Source organism: Macaca fascicularis, chromosome 12 (genome assembly GCF_037993035.2).
Source record: "Macaca fascicularis isolate 582-1 chromosome 12, T2T-MFA8v1.1".
NCBI classification, from domain to species: domain Eukaryota; kingdom Metazoa; phylum Chordata; class Mammalia; order Primates; family Cercopithecidae; genus Macaca; species Macaca fascicularis.
The window spans coordinates 53083696-53110096 of record NC_088386.1 but is presented as its reverse complement, the minus strand read 5'-3'; the positions used below and the strand labels follow the sequence as shown (position 1 = coordinate 53110096).

General features: G+C 39.4%; 1 protein-coding gene across 2 annotated transcripts in view; it reads left to right on the top strand.

The window, feature by feature from the left end:
* The first annotated feature begins 2744 nt into the window (after window positions 1-2744).
* Window positions 2745-26401, top strand: part of ACVR1C (activin A receptor type 1C) — a 99753-nt gene continuing 76096 nt past the window's right edge. For both annotated transcript variants that reach the window (XM_005573230.5, XM_005573224.5), the window contains exon 1: window positions 2745-3037. In XM_005573230.5, coding sequence (XP_005573287.3) covers window positions 2965-3037 — 73 coding nt within the window. In that variant the 5' untranslated portion in view covers window positions 2745-2964. The remainder of the gene's footprint in view (window positions 3038-26401) is intronic.

The window sequence follows — 26401 nt, the reverse complement described above, 5'->3', positions numbered from 1 at the left end:
ATTAATGGTTCATTTTAAAAGATACTGGATTAAGACTGGATTAATTTCCATTGTGTGTGTGTGTGTGTGTGTAAATAAAGTATAATTGGGACACATTATAAGGATTAAGATATTTTCTTTGTTGCCATGAATGTGGCATTAAGAACTCAAGCATATAAGGAATATTTATAATTTCCTAAGAGTATAGTTTGCTAGCTATTAGGATTCAATACACTGAGAGTAGTTAACACCTTACTGCAAAGCTTTCATAGTACTGACATTGGAACATGCACAAGTGGATGGGGAAAATGGTATTTAAAGACCTAGTTTAAAATATTCCTACAAATAAAGTACTTAGGTTTTTGATGTACTAACCTTTCTTGATGTTTTACAGAACTTTCAACCAAGAATTTAAAAGATCCTGATTCCTTTATTGGCTGACCATATGCTGACTGACAAGATACGTAACTACATATATATATGTGTATATATATATATATATATATACACACACACACACACACACACACACATACACACACACACATACTGTTCTTAAGACAAGGTAAGGATCGATCCTTGCCATCTGATGAGGATTCTTTAGACCAGTACTGTCCAGTAGAGATGTAATGTGGGCCACGTGTGTAATTTAAAATTTTCTAGTAGTCACACTAAAAAGTAAAAAGAAATAGGTAATATTGATTTAATAACATATTTTATTCAACTCAATATGTCCAAAATACTATCATTGCAACATTTAAGCAACATAAAATTATTAGTAATGTATTTGATACATTCTTATTTTTGTACTAAATCTTTGGACCTAGCATGTATTTTTTATTTACAGCATATGTCGATTCAGTCTAGACAACATTTCAAGGGCTCAATATCCACCCACATGTGGCTAGTGGCTACCGTGCTGTAATGCACCATTAGACTAAGCATTGAGTTTGTGTAGAATATTGAAATTATTCAAAATTCGACTTCTTGGAATAAGAAGCTTTTTTATTTTTATTTTTTATTTTTTTTTTGCAAATGAGAGCTTTACAACTTGCAGAGGATGTTGCTTACTAAATTTGAGACAAAATAAGTATGTGGGGAGTAAATCCCTGCCATTGTTGTAATGTGTATGGTTTAACAATGCTCTCTCATACACTTCCCTTTTTGATCCTGGTCAAAATTCTAGGAAATAGGGAGGAATTAAGTTCCATTTACTTTTGAGGAAGCAGACCCAGAAAGTTCACTACATTATGCTCTTAGGCTCCTGGTATCATGATCTATTGGCAGATCACAATTTAAGGTGCAGTTATCAAATAATGAGCAAGCCAAACCAGACAAAATATAATGTGTCCTAGCATTTTCTTGCCTTTTTAAAAAAGCATCTGTTTTGTGGGTGTCTGAAAGGGCTCAGATTTGTCCCACATCTCCAGTTTTTTGTTTGTTTGGATCCAGGATAAAATGAGAACAAAGTTTTTTTGTGCTTAGGAATATTTTGACTTATCCAAGGTGGTGGCAGAAGGGATCCTCAGGATGCCACCCACATCTCAAAGTCCAATGACCATCTCACTTCCAATATTGTGATCCTTTGATAATAAAGTCAATTATATACAACATTTCACCATAAGTCTTTCATAGAACTTAGAAAGAACACCTAGCATATAATTTAGTGCTGAGCTAGATGAAGAAGCAAGCAATGTTTTACTCTAAAGCAATTTTTATGATGCTATCACTTCTCAAGGAACCCCCAACAGTAGTAATAATACCAGTACTGTATTCTTGCTTTTTCGCGTTGTTCAGGTTGAAATAATCCCATTCACTCTAATGTTCTGACTCCATAGGTGAATTGAATTTAGGTTAATTTCTGTTAATTGGTAATGTTGCCGTTGTCCTTAGGCACAATCCACATGGGAAACATACCTATTTGACAGCCTCTGGGGATTAAACAATACTCAAACAAATTTCTCATATATTACTTTAAACAATTCTTCCCTTTCCCTTAATCCGTGTGTGTGTGTGTGTGTGTGTGTGTGTGTGTGTGTGTGTGTATGTTCCCCTAGTTCTTCAATTGCTGAAATTGTAGCTGCCGAAATATCTTCCATAAGTGAGGTCTTTTACTACCAGACCTGGGTCACGCATTGTAGATGGCCACATCACCTGGCGCAGGTGGTCCAAGTTTGGTCGCCATTCATAGAGGGGAGAGTTCCCAAAAGGCACCCGAGAAGAGATGAAGTTTGTTAAACCAAAGCTTATAGGTCCAGAAGGCAGTCGGACAACTGGTCATTTCCAGGGATGAACAGAGAGGGCGCCCTTCCCCAGAGGCGCAAACGGCTAGGACGTAGTGGTGGGACAAGCGAGTAGAAAGCCCGCGGGGCTCTCACAGCGCAGCCTGGTTGGACTTAAGGACCCTGGACAATAAACGTCAGGAGAGCTAGGGGGCTGGCTCTTCTGCGGGAGGCTATAGAGCGGATCACCAGGGTGCAATCGCCGCGTAGTTGAAGTTTCCCTAAAGTCTCAGTGGGGCTTTCCCTCTCGTGCGGAGCCCCCTTCCGGAGTATCTAGTCCCGGAGGTTCCGCGACGCTTCCCCACCTCCCCTCTTTCTTCGCCCCAGCTCTGGGCTCTCACCGCTGGGTACAGGGCCGCCTTTGCCCGCCTGCCCTGCAGCAGCAGGCCCGGGCGGCTGCGAGAGGGCGCAGGGGGCGGAGGCGCGGCAGGGGCGGGCTCTGCCGCTCGCCCCACCACCCCCTCCCCGCCCGGCTGCGGGGCCAGTGGCAGGAGCGCCGCGCACCGCCAGCCGCGGGGGGCGTGGGATGGGGGCAGCCGGGGAGGGGGGCGCCCACACTGACTAGAGCCAACCGCGCACTTCAAAAGGGTGTCGGTGCCGCGCTCCCCTCCCGCGGCCCGGGAACTTCAAAGCGGGCCGTGCTGCCCCAGCTGCCTCGCTCTGCTCTGGGGCCTCGCAGCCCCGGCGCGGCCGCCTGGTGGCGATGACCCGGGCGCTCCGCTCAGCGCTCCGCCAGGCTCTCCTGCTGCTCGCCGCGGCCGCCGAGCTCTCGGCAGGTACGTTGTTGGTTTCTCTCCCGGCGTCCGCGACGGTGGGAGCTGGGGGGAGGTCTGCGAGTGGGCACGGGGGGGGGGGGACAGCGGGTACTCCGAGCAAACTGACCTTCGGGGCGGACCGGGAAGAGCCAGTCGGATTGAGGGGGCGCGGGATAGGGTGCAGCGTGGGCACCTGACGTCTGGCAGCCGTAGGGGTAGACAGGTGTGTTGGGGACGAAGCCACCGGAAGAGGGAAAAGGCGGCAGGGACGTGGGGGAATAAGTAGTAGGGGTGAGGTGGGTGACTAATTTGTGGGCAGTTTGCAGCGGAGAAAATAGGAGAGCGTTTGTGGGTGCGCGCATGGCTGGGAGCTGGGTTCACCCTGCAGGGACCGGGAGGGCTGCAGGTGTGCGTCGGACGCGCTCTGTGCTAAGCCCCTGAGAGCTGCTGAAGGATGGTGGCATGGTGGTGGTGGGAGGTGGTGATTTAGTCTGAGTTTTAGGAGGCGGGGAATACCCCAAAAGCCGCAGATGCCAAGCTATGGAGGCGAGAGTGGGAGCTTGAATCTGTGTGGTTTGCAACGCACATTGCTTTCGAGGTACGATCTTTACTCAGAGTTCCTGGGGAAAAAAATTCTGGCAAGCGCCCCAGAGTTTATAACAGGTCTGTGCCTTGATAGGCTAAATAGAGCCCTCTACCCAATCTAGAAGCCAGACGTTTCTTTATAATGTTTACTAGAAAGTGGGGCAAATGCATCTTTGATAAAATCATAATATGCTGTGACTAAAAGCCCTTTACCTAGAAAACTGTTTTCATTACATTGTCCTGGATTATGCAGAGGAGGAACAGATTCTTTGCTAACTCATTCTTTTAAAATTTCTATCAGACATTGAAGTCATTTGCACATAAAAATATGGTGTTTTCCCATAGAGCTGTGTTTTGTCCGAAGCTGATTTTGATGCATTTTGTTTTCCCAGATGACAATCTGTTTGACATTAATAGCTATATTCATGGTGGGTCGTTTTCCTCTTAGTGACATGTGCAACAGAATGATTTGAATGATGTGATTGCTGTCATGTACAGATTTCAGTGTTTCAGATGGCCTGAGAGAATCACTAAATACAATATTCAAATACAAATTTGATTATTGACAAAATCTGAGGATTAAAGCATTTCAGTTATCTTTTAGGAAAACAGCCCAAGACTGTCAGAAAGATAATGGGATAAAGTGAAATATTTGCGTTTAGAGTTAATAAATTTATAAGTGGGAGAAAACCAACTATGGGAAAGTCTTTAAAAAATGGCTGAAAACTCTGCTAACTTGGGATACTGAAAGTGCTCTTGACAATTTAATAGAATTTACATAGAAAAGTCTTTAAGATATCACAGTTTTGATGGGGTGAAACTGCCTCTGCAGGCTGTCTGTACAACTCTATTTATTTGGAGGAGCTGATAACTTGGCTGCACACATTTTAAAAACAGATTCAATTTTTTTTTTAATGTAGCTTCAAGGGTATATTTTGTTGTATATCCAGAATCTTTAGAAAATTTCAGAGACCTTGAGCATAGCAACATGCCTCATGTTCTTGAAAAGGCGTGGAAACTTTTGACATTGAAATATGCAAAAAATAAAAAAAGATAATCCATTCAAAGTCGCTCACTTAAAATTTGAAGTCTAAGGAAAATGCATGATATGGAATAATATAGTAGAGACGTATTTATTGAAGTTGAACTTCTACAAAAACCTTTTCTATGTCAGGTGCAATCATTTTCAAATCTTCTTAAGAAATTTTTACCCCTCTGTGTCCCACATTAACAATGTATATTGCTACTTACACTATTTATTCTTAACTTTATAAAAATCTCTGGCTATTGGTAGAAAGATTCAAGGTAGTTTTGTTTTGCTTTTCATTTTTTCAATTTGTTTTATCACATGCTTAGCCAACTGTATTTTTACCTGGTCACTTCTACAAATTACACTGTTAATCATATTGGCCATTTATGACATGTACTTGCCATTGTTGGAATGTTACATGAGAAGTCGTTCTTGATGTAATGACATAGTTAGTGAAACGGTGTGACAGAAGGCACCACCTTTCATTTGACTCTGCAGAGCAGGCCTAGAACTTTAAATATCTGAACACATGATAAACCAGGAAACCTTTTTTACTTTGGTTGCTCATTCCCCACATTGTTGTCACCTTAGGGATGTCCATTGCTCCTTTTTGAGAATCTCAGAAGATAACAGCTGGTGGAGACTTAGAAAAACTATTTATTGGTCTAGACTGGAATTAAAAAAAATCAGGCTAGCCAGGTGCAGTAGCTCACGCCTCTAATCCCAGTACTTTGGGAGGTCAAGGCATGAGGATTGCTTGAGGCCAGCAAGTTCAAGACCAGCTTAGGCAACACAGTGAGACGCCATCTCTACAAAAAATTTAAGAACAACTAGCCAGGTCTGGTGGCACACACCTGTGGTCCTAGCTGCTTGGGAGGCTGAGACAGGAGGATTGCTTGAGATGAGGAGTTCAAGATTGCAGTGAGCCATGATCGCACCACTACACTCCAGCCTGGGTGACAGTGAGGCACCATCTCTAAAAACAAAAGAAACGAAAAAATCAGGCTGCTCTGAGTTGCTCTGATTATGTAGGTACTGGATGCCTTGATGTCTGATAAGAGAGACCTGACATGGCTTCACAACATTCATCATGTGTACCCAAAAAAGAAGTGGCAGAAAATGTCCTGGAGTTCTCTACTTTGAAGCTATGATTTAGATGTTTCATGGATTTACATATTGTGCATTCTCTTCTAATTTCTTGAAACTCCTTTGTCCTCTGGTCCAGAAAGCATTATAGTCCAGAAAGCTGTATGTTGTTACTCTAAAAATGGAATAAGTATCTCCTTTTAATAACCAGGATGAGAGTGAAGGTTTCAAGTAATGAAATTCATCCCCCCATCCCCCTGCACCCCTGCACCACCACCGCAAACAATAGTTAGCAGTTTCCACTAAGAGTTTTCCACAGTGTTGCTGGAAGTGAAAGTGAAAGCTCAGGGCTGACTGAGTTTATAAATGCAAAAGATGTTGCCACCTTTGCCCTTCTTTAAGCATAGTCATTTATTGGTTGATTGACACAGGTGTGGCAAGAGGCTCCCTGGTTCCAAGGAAGACATCTCTGGCCCAGGAGAAGCTATGATTAGAGATTTCCTCTGAATTGGTAAACTCATACAAAAAATAAAGGACTTTGAGCTGTGAAAGTGAGTAGCTAAGGATGACTTACCCAAGCAATGGAAGAATGGACCCTTAATTGGGGTGGGACAGACTGCAGGAAAAGCTGGTGTGGGGAGAGAAGGGTTGGTGGTGACAGATACAGGAGCTCTGTTTTGGATATGTTGAGTTTAAAATACCTCTAAGATGCTGAAATGGAGATGTCAAGTAAGCAGCTGGTTTTCTGGGTCTGAAGTTCAGGGGATAAATCTGGACTGATGATAAAAAATTGAGAGCCAAGGGCATTTACCGATAACTTTTCAAAGACGCATTAAATAGAGCCACAGACTTAGCAAATAAGGCAGAGAATACCTTGTTAGATTGAATTTGAGATAAACAATGAATACCTCTTTAGTGTAAGTGTGTCACAAGTATGACATGGAACACAAATATATTAAAAATTAATTGCTGTTTAATTCCAATTTAACTGGGTGTTCTGTACTTTTATCTTGCAAACCAACATAAATGAAATCCTGTTGTGAGATAAACTGTTGCTGATGCATGTATTTCTGGCTCTTTTATTAAAAAGAGAAGTGAAGACCTATTTTCTAGCCCTCATCTCTAAAAAACCTCTCCTGTTCTAGCTCTGTTACTGTCTTCATATGCGTCTCTGGATGTGTCACTCCCAACTCTTTGCACAGGATATGTCTCTTCTGTGTGAACCTGAAAGGCTGCCTAGCTTTTCCTAATCCTACATGAGTATCTAGACATGAAAATATGGGTGAAAAAAACAAGAATAACTCTTGATTCCCTTGATTGTTGCATGAAAGCAGTTGGTTTTTCCCAAGTTTGCTGTATTTTGAAACTGGTTATTTTCAGATGCAGTTTTGGAGTAGTTTCCTTTTGAATAAACTTTCATGTTTCTCTTTTAGGGGAAATGCTTTCAGGCAATGGCCAAGACCCACTTTGTTGTACTTTTCTTGGCAGTACTTGCATCTCTTGCCATAAATAAGGTTAAGAGGAGAGGAGATTGGATAGAGGCAGGAATAGGGAGGCTGCTGAGCCCTATGGGACCTGTTACTCCAATGTAGTTTGAAGTTTTAGAGCATGTTTCTAAGAGAGCAATGACATGTTTTTGGGGGAAGGGGCTTGGATACATAAATATCATCCTGAAGCTGTTTAGTTCCTGCTCTAGCTTAGTCTTGACCTGTAAATGTGGCTACCAAATGATTAATGTTATCTTCAATTTGAGATCTGTAGTGTCCTCTAAATGGACAACTGCAGGCGTGGATCATTACAAAGCTCAAACAGATTATGTCAACATGTATATGAAGAGTTTATTTTAATAAATAATAGAACAAGAGAATTTTCAAGTATAATTCGTAAACAGAACAAAACAAAGGAAAAATTCTAAGCATAAGGAGTGTACTATGTATTATACCTTATCATTAAACAATTTTAAATTATTTTAAAAAATTTTGTGGGTACATCGTAGATACATATATGTATGGGGTACATGACATATTTTGATACAGGCATGCAGTGTGAAATAAGCACGTCATGGAAAATAGGGTATCCATCCCCTCAAACATTTTATCCTTTGACTTACAAACAATCCAATTACATGCTTTATTTTAAAATATGCGATTAAGTTATTACTGACTATAGCCACCATATTGTGCTATCAAGTAGCAGGTCCTATTCATTTTTTCTTTATTTTTGTACCATTAACCGTCCCCACCTCCATGCCAACCCCCTGCTACCCTTCCCAGCCTCTGATAACAGTTCTTCTACTCTCTGACCATGAGTCTAATTTTCTTGATTTTAAGATCCCACAAGTAAGTGAGAACAGGTGATGCTTATCGTTCTGTTCTTGGCTTATTTCAGTTAACATAATGATCTCCACTTCCATCCATGTTGTTGCAAATGACTGGATCTCATTCTTTTTATGGCTGAATAGTTCTCCATTGTGTATATGTACCACATTTTCATTATGCATTCATCTGTTGATGGACACTCAGGTTGCTTCCAAATCTTGGCTATTGTAAACAGTGCTGCAATAAACATGGAAGTGCAGATCTCTTCCATATACTGATTTTCTTTCTTTTGGGTTATATCCATCAGTGGGATTGCTGGATCATATGGTAGCTCAAGTTTTAATTTTCTGAGGAACCTCCAAAGGGTTCTTCTTAGTGTTTGTACTAATTTACAATCCTGCCAACAGTGTACAAGTGTTCCCTTTTCTTTTTATTTATTTATTTATTTATTATTATTATACTTTAAGTTGTAGGGTACATGTGCATAACGTGCAGGTTTGTTACATATGTATACTTGTGCCATGTTGGTGTGCTGCACCCATCAACTCATCATTTACATCAGGTATAACTCCCAATGCAATCCCTCCCCCCTCCCCCCTCCCCACGATAGGCCCCTGTGTGTGATGTTCCCCTTCCTGAGTCCAAGTGATCTCATTGTTCAGTTCCCACCTATGAGTGAGAACATGCGGTGTTTGGTTTTCTGTTCTTGTGATAGTTTGCTAAGAATGATGGTTTCCAGCTGCATCCATGTCCCTACAAAGGACGCAAACTCATCGTTTTTGATGGCTGCATAGTATTCCATGGTGTATATCTGCCACATTTTCTTAATCCAATCTGTCACTGATGGACATTTGGGTTGATTCCAAGTCTTTGCTATTGTGAATAGTGCTGCAATAAACATACGTGTGCATGTGTCTTTATAGCAGCATAATTTATAATCCTTTGGGTATATACCCAGTAATGGGATGGCTGGGTCATATGGTACATCTAGTTCTAGATCCTTGAGGAATTGCCATACTGTTTTCCATAATGGTTGAACTAGTTTACAATCCCACCAACAGTGTAAAAGTGTTCCTATTTCTCCACATCCTCTCCAGCACCTGTTGTTTCCTGACTTTTTAATGATCGCCATTCTAACTGGTGTGAGATGGTATCTCATTGTGGTTTTGATTTGCATTTCTCTGATGGCCGTGATGATGAGCATTTTTTCATGTGTCTGTTGGCTGTATGTATGTCTTCTTTTGAGAACTGTCTGTTCATATCCTTTGCCCACTTTTTGATGGGGTTGTTTGTTTTTTTCTTGTAAACTTGTTTGAGTTCTTTGTAGGTTCTGGATATTAGCCCTTTGTCAGATGAGTAGATTGCAAAAATTTTCTCCCATTCTGTAGGTTGCCTGTTCACTCTGATGGTAGTTTCTTTTGCTGTGCAGAAGCTCTTTAGTTTAATGAGATCCCATTTGTCAATTTTGGCTTTTGCTGCCGTTGCTTTTGGTGTTTTAGACGTGAAGTCTTTGCCCATGCCTATGTCCTGAATGGTACTACCTAGGATTTCCTCTGGGATTTTTATGGTATTAGGTCTAACATTTAAGTCTCTAATCCATCTTGAATTAATTTTCGTATAAGGAGTAAGGAAAGGATCCAGTTTCAGCTTTCTACTTATGGCTAGCCAATTTTCCCAGCACCATTTATTAAATAGGGAATCCTTTCCCCATTTCTTGTTTCTCTCAGGTTTGTCAAAGATCAGATGGCTGTAGATGTGTGGTATTATTTCTGAGGACTCTGTTCTGTTCCATTGGTCTATATCTCTGTTTTGGTACCAGTACCATGCTGTTTTGGTTACTGTAGCCTTGTAGTATAGTTTGAAGTCAGGTAGCGTGATGCCTCCAGCTTCGTTCTTTTGACTTAGGATTGTCTTGGAGATGCGGGCTCTTTTTTGGTTCCATATGAACTTTAAAGCAGTTTTTTCCAATTCTGTGAAGAAAGTCATTGGTAGCTTGATGGGGATGGCATTGAATCTATAAATTACCTTGGGCAGTATGGCCATTTTCACGATATTGATTCTTCCTATCCATGAGCATGGTATGTTCTTCCATTTGTTTGTGTCCTCTTTTATTTCACTGAGCAGTGGTTTGTAGTTCTCCTTGAAGAGGTCCTTTACATCCCTTGTAAGTTGGATTCCTAGGTATTTGATTCTCTTTGAAGCAATTGTGAATGGAAGTTCATTCCTGATTTGGCTCTCTGTTTGTCTGTTACTGGTGTATAAGAATGCTTGTGATTTTTGCACATTAATTTTGTATCCTGAGACTTTGCTGAAGTTGCTTATCAGCTTAAGGAGATTTTGGGCTGAGACAATGGGGTTTTCTAAATATACAATCATGTCATCTGCAAACAGGGACAATTTGACTTCTTCTTTTCCTAACTGAATACCCTTGATTTCTTTCTCTTGCCTGATTGCCCTAGCCAGAACTTCCAACACTATGTTGAATAGGAGTGGTGAGAGAGGGCATCCCTGTCTTGTGCTAGTTTTCAAAGGGAATTTTTCCAGTTTTTGCCCATTCAGTATGATATTGGCTGTGGGTTTGTCATAAATAGCTCTTATTATTTTGAGGTACATTCCATCAATACCGAATTTATTGAGCGTTTTTAGCATGAAGGGCTGTTGAATTTTGTCAAAAGCCTTTTCTGCATCAATTGAGATGATCATGTGGTTCTTGTCTTTGGTTCTGTTTATATGCTGGATTATGTTTATTGATTTGCGAATGTTGAACCAGCCTTGCATCCCAGGGATGAAGCCCACTTGATCATGGTGGATAAGCTTTTTGATGTGTTGCTGAATCCGGTTTGCCGGTATTTTATTGAGGATTTTTGCATCGATGTTCATCAGGGATATTGGTCTAAAATTCTCTTTTTTTGTTGTGTCTCTGCCAGGCTTTGGTATCAGGATGATGTTGGCCTCATAAAATGAGTTAGGGAGGATTCCCTCTTTTTCTATTGATTGGAATAGTTTCAGAAGGAATGGTACCAACTCCTCCTTGTACCTCTGGTAGAATTCAGCTGTGAATCCATCTGGTCCTGGACTTTTTTTGGTTGGTAGGCTATTAATTATTGCCTCAATTTCGGAGCCTGCTATTGGTCTATTCAGGGATTCAACTTCTTCCTGGTTTAGTCTTGGAAGAGTGTAAGTGTCCAGGAAATTATCAATTTCTTCTAGATTCTCCAGTTTATTTGCGTAGAGGTGTTTATAGTATTCTCTGATGGTAGTTTGTATTTCTGTGGGGTCGGTGGTGATATCCCCTTTATCATTTTTAATTGCGTCGATTTGATTCTTCTCTCTTTTCTTCTTTATTAGTCTTGCTAGTGGTCTGTCAATTTTGTTGATCTTTTCAAAAAACCAACTCCTGGATTCATTGATTTTTTGGAGAGTTTTTTGTGTCTCTATCTCCTTCAGTTCTGCTCTGATCTTAGTTATTTCTTGCCTTCTGCTAGCTTTCGAATGTGTTTGCTCTTGCTTCTCTAGTTCTTTTAATTGCGATGTTAGAGTGTCAATTTTAGATCTTTCCTGCTTTCTCTTGTGGGCATTTAGTGCTATAAATTTCCCTCTACACACTGCTTTAAATGTGTCCCAGAGATTCTGGTATGTTGTATCTTTGTTCTCATTGGTTTCAAAGAACATCTTTATTTCTGCCTTCATTTCGTTATGTACCCAGTAGTCATTCAGGAGCAGGTTGTTCAGTTTCCATGTAGTTGAGCGGTTTTGATTGAGTTTCTTAGTCCTGAGTTCTAGTTTGATTGCACTGTGGTCTGAGAGACAGTTTGTTATAATTTCTGTTCTTGTACATTTGCTGAGGAGTGCTTTACTTCCAATTACGTGGTCGATTTTGGAGTAAGTACGATGTGGTGCTGAGAAGAATGTATATTCTGTTGATTTGGGGTGGAGAGTTCTATAGATGTCTATTAGGTCTGCTTGCTGCAGAGATGAGTTCAATTCCTGGATATCCTTGTTAACTTTCTGTCTCGTTGATCTGTCTAATGTTGACAGTGGAGTGTTGAAGTCTCCCATTATTATTGTATGGGAGTCTAAGTCTCTTTGTAAGTCTCTAAGGACTTGCTTGATGAATCTGGGTGCTCCTGTATTGGGTGCATATATATTTAGGCTAGTTAGCTCTTCCTGTTGAATTGATCCCTTTACCATTATGTAATGGCCTTCTTTGTCTCTTTTGATCTTTGATGGTTTAAAGTCTGTTTTATCAGAGACTAGTATTGCAACCCCTGCTTTTTTTTGTTCTCCATTTGCTTGGTAAATCTTCCTCCATCCCTTTATTTTGAGCCTATGTATGTCTCTGCGTGTGAGATGGGTCTCCTGAATACAGCAGACTGATGGGTCTTGACTCTTTATCCAGTTTGCCAGTCTGTGTCTTTTAATTGGAGCATTTAGTCCATTTACATTTAAGGTTAAGATTGTTATGTGTGAACTTGATCCTGCCATTATGATATTAACTGGTTATTTTGCTCGTTAGTTGATGCAGTTTCTTCCTAGCCTCGATGGTCTTTACATTTTGGCATGTTTTTGCAATGGCTGGTACCGGTTGTTCCTTTCCATGTTTAGTGCTTCCTTCAGGGTCTCTTGTAAGGCAGGCCTAGTGGTGACAAAATCTCTAAGCATTTGCTTATCTGTAAAGGATTTTATTTCTCCTTCACTTATGAAACTTAGTTTGGCTGGATATGAAATTCTGGGTTTAAAATTCTTTTCTTTAAGAATGTTGAATATTGGCCCCCACTCTCTTCTGGCTTGGAGAGTTTCTGCCGAGAGATCTGCTGTTAGTCTGATGGGCTTCCCTTTGTGGGTAACCCGACCTTTCTCTCTGGCTGCCCTTAAGATTTTTTCCTTCATTTCAACTTTGGTGAATCTGGCAATTATGTGTCTTGGAGTTGCTCTTCTCAAGGAATATCTTTGTGGCGTTCTCTGTATTTCCTGGATTTGAATGTTGGCCTGCCCTACTAGGTTGGGGAAGTTCTCCTGGATGATATCCTGAAGAGTGTTTTCCAACTTGGTTCCATTTTCCCCCTCACTTTCAGGCACCCCAATCAGACGTAGATTTGGTCTTTTTACATAATCCCATACTTCTTGCAGGCTTTGTTCATTTCTTTTTCTTCTTTTTTCTTTTGGTTTCTCTTCTCGCTTCATTTCATTCATTTGATCCTCAATCGCAGATACTCTTTCTTCCAGTTGATCGAGTCGGTTGCTGAAGCTTGTGCATTTGTCACGTATTTCTCGTGTCATGGTTTTCATCTCTTTCATTTCGTTTATGACCTTCTCTGCATTAATTACTCTAGCCATCAATTCTTCCACTTTTTTTTCAAGATTTTTAGTTTCTTTGCGCTGGGCACGTAATTCCTCCTTTAGCTCTGAGAAATTTGATGGACTGAAGCCTTCTTCTCTCATCTCGTCAAAGTCATTCTCCGTCCAGCTTTGATCCGTTGCTGGCGATGAGCTGCGCTCCTTTCCTGGGGGAGATGTGCTCTTATATTTTGAATTTCCAGCTTTTCTGTCCTGCTTTTTCCCCATCTTTGTGCTTTTATCTGCCTCTGGTCTTTGATGATGGTGATGTACTGATGGGGTTTTGGTGTAGGTGTCCTTCCTGTTTGATAGTTTTCCTTCTAACAGTCAGGACCCTCAGCTGTAGGTCTGTTGGAGATTGCTTGAGGTCCACTCCAGACCCTGTTTGCCTGGGTATCAGCAGCAGAGGCTGCAGAAGATAGAATATTTCTGAACAGCGAGTGTACCTGTCTGATTCTTGCTTTGGAAGCTTCCTCTCAGGGGTGTACTCCACCCTGTGAGGTGTGGGGTGTCAGACTGCCCCTAGTGGGGGATGTCTCCCAGTTAGGCTACTCAGGGGTCAGGGACCCACTTGAGCAGGGAGTCTGTCCCATCTCAGATCTCAACCTCCGTGTTGGGAGATCCACTGCTCTCTTCAAAGCTGTCAGACAGAGTCGTTTGCGTCTGCAGAGGTTTCGGCTGTGTTTGTTATTGCCCTGTCCCCAGAGGTGGAGTCTACAGAGACAGGCAGGTTTCCTTGAGCTGCTGTGAGCTCCACCCAGTTCGAGCTTCCCAGCAGCTTTGTTTACCTAGGTAAGCCTCAGCAATGGCGGGCGCCCCTCCCCCAGCCTGGCTGCTGCCTTGCCGGTAGATCACAGACTGCTGTGCTAGCAATGAGGGAGGCTCCGTGGTTGTGGGATATGATCTCCTGGTGTGGGATCACCTCCCGGCCAGGTGTGGGATATGATCTCCTGGTGTGCCTGTTTGCTTAAAGCGCAGTATTGGGGTGGGAGTTACCCGATTTTCCAGGTGTTGTGTGTCTCAGTTCCCCTGGCTAGGAAAAGGGATTCCCTTCCCCCTTGTGCTTCCCAGGTGAGGCAATGCCTTGCCCTGCTTCAGCTCTTGCTGGTCGGGCTGCAGCAGCTGACCAGCACCGATCGTCCGGCACTCCCCAGTGAGATGAACCCAGTACCTCAGTTGAAAATGCAGAAATCACCGGTCTTCTGTGTCGCTCGCGCTGGGAGTTGGAGACTGGAGCTGTTCCTATTCGGCCATCTTGCTCCGCCCCCCAAGTGTTCCCTTTTCTCCACATCCTTGCCAGCATTCATTATTGCCTGTCTTTGGAATGTAAGCCATTTTAACTGGGGCGAGATGATATCTTTGTAGTTTTTATTTGCATTTCTTTGATGATCAGTGATGTTGAGCACCTTTTCATGTGCTGTTTGCCATTTGTATGTCATCTTTTGAGAAATGACTACTCAAATCTTTTGCCCTTTTTAAAAATTGGATTATTAGATTTTTTTCCCTACAGAGTTGTTTTAACTCCTTATATATTCTGGATATTAATTCCTTATGAGAGAAGTAGTTTGCAAATATTTTCTCCCATTCTGTGGATTGTCTTTTCACTTTGTTGATTGTATCCTTTACTGTGCAGAAGCTTTTTAAGTTGATATGATCCCATTTGTCCATGTTTCCTTTGGGTGTCTGTGCTTGTGGGATATTACTCAGGAAATTTTTGCACAAACCAATGTCCTGGAGATTTTCCCCAATGTTTTCTTGTAGTAGTTTCATAGTTTGAGGTCTTTAATTCATTTTGATTTGATTTTTTTTGTATATTGTAAGAGAGAGGGGTCTAGTTACATTCTTCTGCATATGGACATCCAGTTTTCCCAGGACCATTTATTGAAGAGACTATCCTTTCCCCAGTGTATGTTCTTGGCACCTGTGTCAAAGATGAGTTCACTATAGGTAGGTGGATTTGTTTCTGGGTTCTCTATTCTGTTCCATTGGTCTATGTGTCTGTTTTTATGTCAGTATCATGCTGTTTTGGTTACTGTAGCTCTCTAGTATAATTTGAAGTCAGATAATGTGATTCTTCCAGTTTTGTCCTTTTTCCTTAGGATAGCTTTGGCTATGCTGGGCCTCTTGTGGTTCCATATATATTTTAGGATTTTTTTTCCTATTTCTGTGAAGAATGTCATTAGTTACACCTTATCATTTGTATCTGTGAGGTTTCTTCTTGGTTTTCCATTGCTTTGGTCTTCTAGGTCATACATTTTTCACAGTCAATAGTCAAAATCTCAAGATTTATCCTTACATTGTTTAAGAAATTGGGGTAGTATGTTTAAGAAATTGTGGTATGTTCATAAATGATACAGAAATGACTCTTTTGCTAATGGGACCTAGGAATACCCAAACACTATCTTCTGAGTCTCATCTTCATTTAAGAGGTGACATCTAGAAAAAGGAGGTGAAACAAGGCAAAGTAACTTTTTCTTATTACCTGGAGCTTTTGCACCCAGTAGCATGGCAAACTTGAATACACTCTTCTTTTCAACAACTAAAGAGCCCAAGCATAAAGGCAGGGGAGCTGTGATAAACCCGAACCCTGGATCCTAACTCCAGGAAACCACTGAAAGGCTATTCAGTCCTGGCAAAATGAAGCCATAGAGGTTGTGGAGAAAGGGACCTCTATTTACAATACCTCACATTAGTTCAGCTCTCATGGAAACTCGAGCAGGAGTTCCAGGCAATAATTTCAGGGGCAACTGTTAAGTGAGGGAAAAAGTAGAAAGTCTAGAAAGAGGTGGCGGGATCTCTTCTACCAAGGAAGCAGGTTGTACCTTTCCCACTCTTGCTGTGGAAAAGATGGGAGACATGGCCATGACCATGAGCCCTGTGTTTTTCTTGTTATTTGAAAGTTGGATCCCTAAAGCATGTGGGCCACTTGGTTCCCTGAAACCCGAACAATACAAATCACTACTCCTCCTACTTAGGGATCCAGTAGAAAGTAAAAGGATGGAGGAGGTGAGTGGGAGTATGAAACAGATAAGGAAGACCTTATTTCCATAGAAGCCAGCACTTGGCTACTTCTCAGGGCCTACCGTTGCCTCATCCTGCGTCCCTTGAATTCACTACTCTGATTGGCCAGCCAGGCTAACACGGCCCTGCTCTGTCCTGATTCTTCACTTTTTTTCCTCTGGAATAACTTCTCCTTTCTGTTGTTCTCTTCTGTCTTTTAGAGAGTAGGCATGCAAAGATACTGTTTCTTTGGAGCTGTTTTAAATTAATCTCAAGAATTCATGGGTGAATCACTCAGTATGACTCAAGAGCTTGGCTTATTATTATTTTTTTAAAACAATTTAAATTTGCCAATGACTTAAACATCCCAAATTAGATCAATCCACTTTTTCATTAAACTTTTCACTTCAAGAAAATCATTAGGATGCTCCCATTTTGAAAGTGAAACACACATTTTCTCCCAATCTATTTTGTCTTTCTTATCTCATGGTTAGTAAAAAGACAGGGATGGATGCTACATCTCTGCATGTTGATTAAGCACCTTATACCTTTTTTTGTGCAACTCCATAATTGACTGAAATAAAGACTCTATGATCAAAAACAGGACTAGAAAAAAATCTAACTCTTCAGGATGTGGATGTGTTCAAATAGCTAGAAGACCAGATTTTGAATGTTCTCAACATAAAGAAATGATAAATGTTTGAGGTGGTGGATATGCTAATTCTCCTGATGTGATCATTGGACATTGTATACATGTATCAAAACATCACATTGTATCCCATAAATATATACAATTATGTGTCAATTAAAAATAATAATTAAAAACAACAAATATTTAGTTTTTTAAAATGTATACATATCCAAGCGATGTTAATTCAGAAACTGGTAATCCAGATTAATTCAGCTTTAAAAAAACAAGATTGTTTTACAACACAGCCAAAATATATTTAACAGTATTAACTAATCACGTCTCACAACTTTATCTGATGACATTTTCCTGGCCTACTCCCCTGGAAGTGTATTTTTTTTTTCTCTATCATCCCCATTTTCATTCTCCAAGAGTAAAAATTCTACTCTGTGGACATTTGCCTGCTCTGATAGTCATGGTGAGATTGCATTCTCACTTAAATTCTACTTGCAATCTGTCATTTGTATTTCCAGAAAATAGACATTACACAAAACTTGACAGGTTGAATACAGAATAATTATATAATTAGCAGAAGATTCCTTATAGAATAATAAATGTGTAACTGAATGAAACTCTTTTTGAAAATATTTATTTCCTGCAGCTACTCTTTAGCTATGTTATATTAAAAGGCATTCCCTTTTGTAGAGAGAAGAAAATTGACTTCATTAAAACAACTGGACTCCTTTAGAAGTATAGAGAGTTATTGTGCCAAATCAAGATGATGTTCCCCAGAATGGCTTTTACTCAACTATGTTTTGGATATTGCCATTACCATGAAGGTTTTTTTTTTTTTTTTTTTTTTTTTGCCATATTTCCTTATTATCCTTTTAATATTTATAAGATTTGTAGTGATGGCCCCTTTAATATTTCTGACATAGGGAATTTGAATTTTCTCTCCTTTTACCGTGATGAGTCTAGCTGGAGGTTTATCAATTTTATTGATTTCTTGCAAATAAATAGCTTTTAGTTTTATTTATTTTCTCTATTTGTTTTCAGTTATTTTCTTCTCTTCATTATTTTCTTCCTCTACTTTCTTTAGGTTTAATTTATTGCTTTTTATTCCAAGTTCTTTAGCGGGTACATTATACCAAGTGTTGGCAACATTTTCTCAAAGGGTCAAAGTTTATCCTATTTTAGGCTTGTAAAACGAATAGTCACTGTTGCATCCACTTAACCCTGCCTTTGTAGTATGAAAGCAGCCATGGACAATATATAAACAGATAGGTGTTGCTGCATTTCAATAAAACCTTATTTATAGTCAGTGGGCCACAGTTTGCTGACCCATATTAAATTATTAATTTAAGACCGCTCTTCTTTTCTAATATAAGTATTTAACTTCTAAGTTTCCTTCTCAGCAACTGCTTCAGCTCATCCAGAAATTGTGATATTGTGTTTTTATTCATACTGAATTAAAAGTACTTCCTAGTTTCCTTTGTAATTTTTTGGAGCCGCCCGTGTGTTATTTGGATGTCTGTTATTTAACTGCCAAATATTTTAGTACCTTTCAGAGTTTTTTTTCATATAGAATTCTACTTTAAATCCATTTGGGATGAAATAACGTAATCTGTATGATTTCATTTATTTTGAATTCATTTGTGTTTGTTTTATAGCCTGGCATATGTCTGACCTTGTGAATACTCCATATGTACTTGAAAATACTATGTATTCCCTTTGGATGAGTGGAGTGTTCTGTAAGTGTCATTTAGGTCAAGTTGCTAGACAGTGTTATTGAAGTCTTTTCTATCTTTACTAATTCTGTCTTCTTGTTTCACCAGCTATTGAGAAAGGATTGTTGACATCTCTAATTTACTTGTGGATTTATGTATTTCCTTTTTTTTGTTTTTTTCTAATTGTTGCTTCCTATATTTGAAAATTTTGTTTTTAGGTACATACACAATTAGAATTATTATGTCCTCTTGATTCATACTTATGATTGGGAAAACTCCTACTTTATCCTTGGTAATATTTGTTTTTATGACATGCTTATCTTTATTACTGGCAATATGCTTTGCCTTGAGGTCCACTCTGTTGATATTAATATAACTATCCCACCTTTCTTATGGTTAATATTTATATATCTACTTTTTTAAACTATTGATATAGTTACTCTGTTATTCCAGTTTTCTTGTGCTGAATGTCTATGTTATAAATTTTCCATTCTCTTATGCTTAACTCATATATATCTTTATATTTAAATTGTGTTTCTTATATAGAGAGCATATGTTTGGGTCCTGCTTTTTTTAATCCTGTCTTGCATACTTGTCTTTTAACTGGAGCATTTACAACATATACACTTAATGTATTTACCAATATGGTTGTATGTAATAAATCTGTCATCTTATTTTTATATATCCTCTTTCATTTCCTCCTTTTGCCTTCATTTGGTTAAATTGACCAAATATTAGCTTTATATATTATTTTCACTATTAGTTTCTAAGCTATGCCTCTTTATTTTTGGTGATTGTTCCAAAATTTATAATACCTTTGATTACCATAGTTTATTTAAGAACCTTACCATCAAATGCCTCCATTTCCCTCTCTTTGTCTTTTGTGCTATTAATCTCATGTTTTACTTCTAAATATTTTATAAACCTTGAAACTTAAAGAGTTATTATTTTGGCTTTAAGTATTTAGTTACCTTTAAAGAAGTTTTAAAAATGAATGTATTATTTTACATTTACCCACCTATTTATCACTTTTAGTACTCTTCATTACTTGGTATAAATCCAAGTTTATATCTGTTGTCATTTTCTTTCAGCCTGAAGATCTTCCTTCAATTTTTGTAGTTCAGTTCTGATAGCAACACATTCTAATTCATTTTTGTTTGGGGAAAGTTTGATTTTGCTTTACTTTTCCTCCCAAGTTTTATTTTTAAACTTCAGATATACACCAGAATTAAAAGAATTTTAGTTATCACCCATATACTGACCAATTGTATTATACCATCATTATTTTATCATATTTGCCTTATCACATATGTATCCATTTATCTATCCTTCTGTCCATTAATATATGTTATTTTCTGATGCAACTTCAAGTAAATTACAGATAGCAGTATACTTCATTTGAAATACTTCAGCATGCCTATTATTACACAGAGTTCAACACTTTTCTCTTTGGATAAAATATTTATATATAATGACATTCACAAGTCTTTTGTGTGTACTCATGAAATTTTGAGAAATACATTCACCTAATCTTTTTCAAGATATTAAAGATAAGCATCATCACAGTGAGCTCCCTCATGTCTACCTAGTCGTATCTCAATGCGGTACACCCAAAGGCATCTGCTGTTCTTTATTCCACCATAGATTAGTTTTGGCTCTTGGGTGTATTGTTTTGTAGATGTCAGTTAGATGAGGTTTGTTGATAGTGTTGTTCTCATCATCTGTATTTCTTACTGAGATAAGTGTGCAGCTATACTCATGTATTTGTTTCTCCCTTTAGTTTCATTAGTTTCTATTTTATATATTTTGAAACACTTAGGCACGTACACATTTACAATTTCCATGCCTTCCTGATGCAATGACTATTTCATTAATAAAAGATGTCCCTCTTTATCTCAGTAATACTGTTTGTCTTGAAATCTTCTCTAATAGTAATATAACCATGCCAGTTTTCTTATATTTAGTATTTGCGTGTATTTTTTCCCTTTCCTTTACTTTCTATCAGCTTCTTTATAACAAAAGTGCAGCCTTTGTACACAGCATATAGTTAGTTCTTAACTTTTACCTTTTAACACTTGGACAGTTATTAAGGTGTTTAGTTCATTAACAATTAGTATAGTAATTTGAAGCCTATTTATTTTTCTTTTTATCATTCTGCTGTTCCTCTTTTTTTGCCCTCTGTTTGACTAGTAATTTTTTGAGTATTTCATTTTACTTTGACTTTCTTAACTCTCTCTTCTAATTATTATTTATAAGTGGTTGCTCTATGTTTAACTGTATTCTTTCTTAATGTTCCTTTTGAATCAATACTGTGTCATTTCATTCATTACTCTTCATATCTGACACTTCAATCTTCTTACTTCATGCTTCTCTCTTTACCCTGACACCTCCAGGTTTAGTGTAAAGACCTTATGACAGTATGATTAAATTTACCAATAGTATAATTATATTTATATCAACCAATAATAATGAGGAGATACTTAAGAAAAAACCCTACTCACAAGTGACAGAGCACTCAATAGAACCTGATTTAGATATGATGCAGATTTTAGAACTATTAGGCAAGAAATTTAAAATAACTATGACTAAAAGCTGTAGTGGAAAAGGTGGAAAATATGCCTGAACAGATGTAGCATTTCATTAGAAGGGTAGAGAGTGTAAGAAAATGTCAAAAGGAAAGGCTAAATATGAAAAACAAATGAAGAATGCCTTTGGTGTGCTCATCAATTGACCTGAGACAGCCAAAGAAAGAATCATAAATTTGAAAATGGATCACTAGAAATTACCTTTTAATGGTGTACTTATACTTGTTTAAAGCCATTACACAAAAGAGGGAAGTGTCCAAAGGTAATAAAGAGGGAGGAGCAAAAAGACTCAATAGAGCATCCAAGAGGTATATGGTAATATCAAGTAATATATTAACATATGTGTAAATGGAATGCTAGAAGGAAAAAAAGGGAGAATGGGACAAAAGAAATAGTTGAAGAGATGTTGGTTAATAATTTCCAGATATAATGAAAGACATCAAACCACCAAGGACAGAAACTTGGAGAGCCCAATCCAGACAAATTGCTCTACTTCCAAACCTTACATCAATAGACAACATCCATCACATTCTAACTGATGACATTCAAAGATGAATAGAAAATCTTGAAGGCAGCTTGCATTAAAAAATACCTCTTACATAAAGAGGAACAAAGTTAAGAATTGCAGCAGACTTCTTAGCAGAAACTGCAAAACACAAACCAATGAAGTGATTTTATTTTTTAAATTTTTAGTATTTTTACAAGAACAGCCATAATGCAATAAAGTGACAACTTTAAATGCAGTGAGTAAAAAATTGCCAACCCAATATTCCATACTACATGAAGTTTTTTTTTTTGTTTTTTTACTGAAAGAGAAATATGCATTTTCCAATAAATAAGAACTTATGTAATCCCAGCACTTTAGGAGACCAAGGTGGAAGGATTACTTGTGCCTAGGAGTTTGAGACCAACCTAGGCAACATAGCAAGACCCCGTCTTTACAAAAAATGAAAAACTTTAGCCACGTATGGTTGTAGACACCTGTAGTCGCAGATACTGGGGAGGCTGAGGTGGGAGGGATTGCTTAAGCTCTGGAGGTCAAGGCTGCAGTGAGCTATGATCATGTCACTGCACTCCAACCTGGCTGACAAAGTGAAATCCTGTCTCAAAACAAACAGACAAAACCCACAAAAACTCAGAAGCATGCACCTCGCCTGGCTACTTTTTTGTGTATTTTTTTTCGTGTGATTGTTACTTGTAGAGACAGGGTGTCACTACAGTGCTCAGGCTGGTCTTAAACTCCTGGCCTCAAGTGATCCTCCTGCCTTCGCCTCCTAAAGTATTATAGGTATGAACCACTGTGCCCAGCTGCAAGGACATCTCTCAAAAATATTTTTAAAATGGTAAAAATAATAAGCTAATAATGTAAATAAAATGGAATAAAAACATTCAATTAATCCAAAAGCATGAGGATAAAATATCCAAGGGATCAAAAACAATGAAGAGAAAACAATGAACAATATGGTAGATTTCAATTCAGTTATACCAATAGTTGCATTAAATGTAAATGGTTTAAGTATATTGATGAGAAGACTGAGATTGTCAGACTGGGTAAAAAAGCAAGATCTATATGCTATCATAAGAAATCCACTTTAATATATGAAATGCACTTTAAATATAAAGAGACAAATAGATTGAAAGTAAAACTATGGAAAAAATTATACAAACACTAATTATAAGAAAGCTGGGGTGGCTATATTAATAACAAACAAAATAGACATCAAAAGATAAGATGCTGCCAGGGATATTCCATAGTGATAGAGATATCACTTCACTGACAAGATATCATAATGTTGTGTATGCTTCTAGCCAAAGAGCTTCAAAATGCATGAAACAACAACAGATAGAACTGAAAGGGAAATAGACACATCTTTAATTATATTTTGAGTCTTCAAACTCCTCTCTCATATCTGATAGAATAAGTAAACCAAACTTTAGTAAGGATATACAAAATCTAAAAAATAATTTTAACTAACTTGGTCTAATTGACATTTACGTAACATTCCAACTAACAGCAGAATACACATATTTTAAAATGCATGTAGAATATTAGCCAAGATAGACCATATTGTGGGTGCACAGAACAAACCTAATAAATTTTTTAAAAATTAAAGTATGCAGAATATGTTCTCTGAATATAATGGAAACAAACTAGAAATCAACAACAGGAACTTATTAAGCAACAAACTTCTAAATACTCATAGGTCAAAGTGGTTCACCTTAGCTAGATTTACAAAGAAAATAGAGGGAATACACAAATTACTGATGTTATAAATGAAAGAAGGACATTGCTCTCCACCCTACAGACATAAAACTAAAAATAAAAGAATATTGCATTTTATTCACAATTAAAATATTTAGGTAAAATGAGCAAATTCCTTGAAAGATATAAACTTCCAAAGACTAATCAAGAAATAATAGATAACCTGAATAGTCCTAAAGAGATTAAAGATGTTCATTTTGCAGCAAAGCTTGAAAACTTCCAACAAAAAAGTCTCTCATCTCACATGACTTCACTGGTGAATTATATCAAGATTTTTAGGAAGAAATAATGTCTATTCTACATAAACTTCCAGAATGTGCAAGTGGAGGGAACATCTTTCAGTTCATTTTATGGAACCAGTATACACTGAAAGCTAAACTAGGTAAAGACATCACAGTGAAAGAAAACTACAGACCAGTATCTCTCATAGAGATGCAAAAATCCTCAACAAAATGTTATCAAATTGAACAAAAATATAACAACAGGATAATACATTATTTTCTTGTGGAGTTTGTCCTAGGAATGCAAGGCTAGTTCAATATTCAAAAATCTGATATTTCCATTTACCATTTCAGCAGACTAAAGAAAAACCATATGACAATATCAGCAGATGCATTTAAAAGAAGATGACAACACTCAACTATAAAACACAGTTGAAATAATTTAAAGTAAACCTAAATGAATGAAATCCTATACAGTTGGCCCTCCATATCTGTGGGTTTCAAATCTGCAGATTCAATCAACTGCAGATTGAAAATATTTGGGGAAAAAAACCAACAAAAATTAACAATACAGCAATAAAAATAATGCAAGTAAAAACCCAATACAGTATTAAAACTATTTATGTAGCATTAGGTATTACAAGTAATCTAGAGATTATTTAAAGTATAGAGGTGTTAAGATGGCTGACTAGGGACATTAGACACTCACCCTCCCCAGAAAGAAGAACCAAAATTGCAAAGAGATAATCACATCTTGAATAGAACATCTAGGAGAGATCACTAGAGATCAACAGAAAAGTCATAGGAAACAACCGAGACAAGGAAGAAAAAGGAAGTGAGCAGCCAGTGGCTGAGATTGGCTGGGACCCCAGAGGGGCTTCCTATTGCACGGAATGGGTAAGTGAGAGACCCTTAGCAGTCCACATTCCCACTAGACTGTTGCCATGGGAGAGCTCCTCTACCTGTATGAACCCTTAGACTAACATGGACAATGATCTAGAGACTCTGCGGGGACATTACACTAGACAGGGAACTTGTACTGGGTCACGCACTTCCCTGAGACCTAAGCAGCTGCAAAACAGCATAATTGTGAGATTTCTGCTGTCAGTTGGATTCATCCTGCCCTGGTAACCATAGGCCCTATAGTTCTACATTCTGGAAGCCTCCACTGACATTCCCCAGTGTCTAGCTAGAGGGCTACAGTGGCACAGTGCTGGCTGGACCCAAAGGTGTTGTGTGGTCCTTAGTACTCTAGTCCACATGGAGTACTACTCTCTGGGGAAGGAACTGTGCAGCACACCAAGGAGGTGGCTCCTGGGACAAAGGAAACCGGAGTGTATACTTTCCAGAGCCTGAAAGTTCCCTGTCTGGGGCAGTGAGAAGTAACCCTGTCCCCAGCAGTGGCATGGACTCTGTTGTTGGGCTTGCAATCAGAGAGTGGGACCCGTTCCCAACTCCACACACTTCTGCAGCAGTTGCTGCCACCGGGACCTGAGGTGGGTGAGCCTGAGCGCTGATGGACTAGGAGTAGCAACCCTGTTCCCGCTGGCAGTGTAGCCCTTGTGCTCAGGCTAGCACATAGAAAAGTGGGATCCTGTCCCTCACTCATACCACTGCACCACAGCTGCCCTTGTGCTGCCAGAGGCTGGAGTGGGCTGCCTGTCTGGAGCTGCCTATCTGGGGCTGTGAGTGGTGACTGAGCCCCCACTCTCAATGTAGCCTCTGTTTTGGGGCCCATGCAAGGAGGGCAGGATCCCTCCCACTAACCCCCAAAACATTGCAGTCACTCCTGCAGCCAGGAGCTGAAGTAAGTGCTACCTAGAACCTAAGAGCTCCGTGTTTGGGATTGTGGTCACCAACTCTGCCCACACCAGGAGCACAGCCTCTGCACTCCAGTGTGTGGCCTGAATACAGGCTCCCCACACATTTCTCTGGCCACTGCTATTGCCAGAGACAAAGTGTGCACTTCTCAGACCCCGAGAGCTAACCACAGGGGACTGCTAAAAGCAGCTCCATGTATCCCAATAGCGTGAATGCTGTGCTCTAGAATGAGTCCTGGAGTCGTGTTCTCCACACCCTTCACCACAGATTACCTCACCTTGTCTACTACAGCCCATGCCCTGCATATCACCAGGGGACCAAGGTCAGACCTGTCTACCCTGGCACTGCATCCACAGAGCCCAAGCATTCTGCCTGAGAACCTGGAGATCACCCTGCCCATTTCACCACCTCTGGCATGTGTGCACTTCCCTCAGGAAGTTGAAGAGCTGGCCCACCCAGCTTGCTGTCAACACCCCTGACAAAATACACCCACACATGCCACCTAGGAGCCTGGGGACTGGCCTACCTAGCCCATCACAGATACTGCCAACACCAGCACACACTGCTCAGGATCCAGAAAGTTGTCCCACAACTGCTATTGCCATTGCCCACAACAAGCCTATTGCCCAGGGGCCCAAGAACCCACCCACCCACCTGCTAGCATCCCAAGCAGCTACTGGAGGCCCAGGAATGGACCCATCTGGACCCACTCACATCACAGTCAACATATGCCACCCTGGAGTCTAACAACAGGCACGCTCAGCCCACTGCTGCCACCACTCGT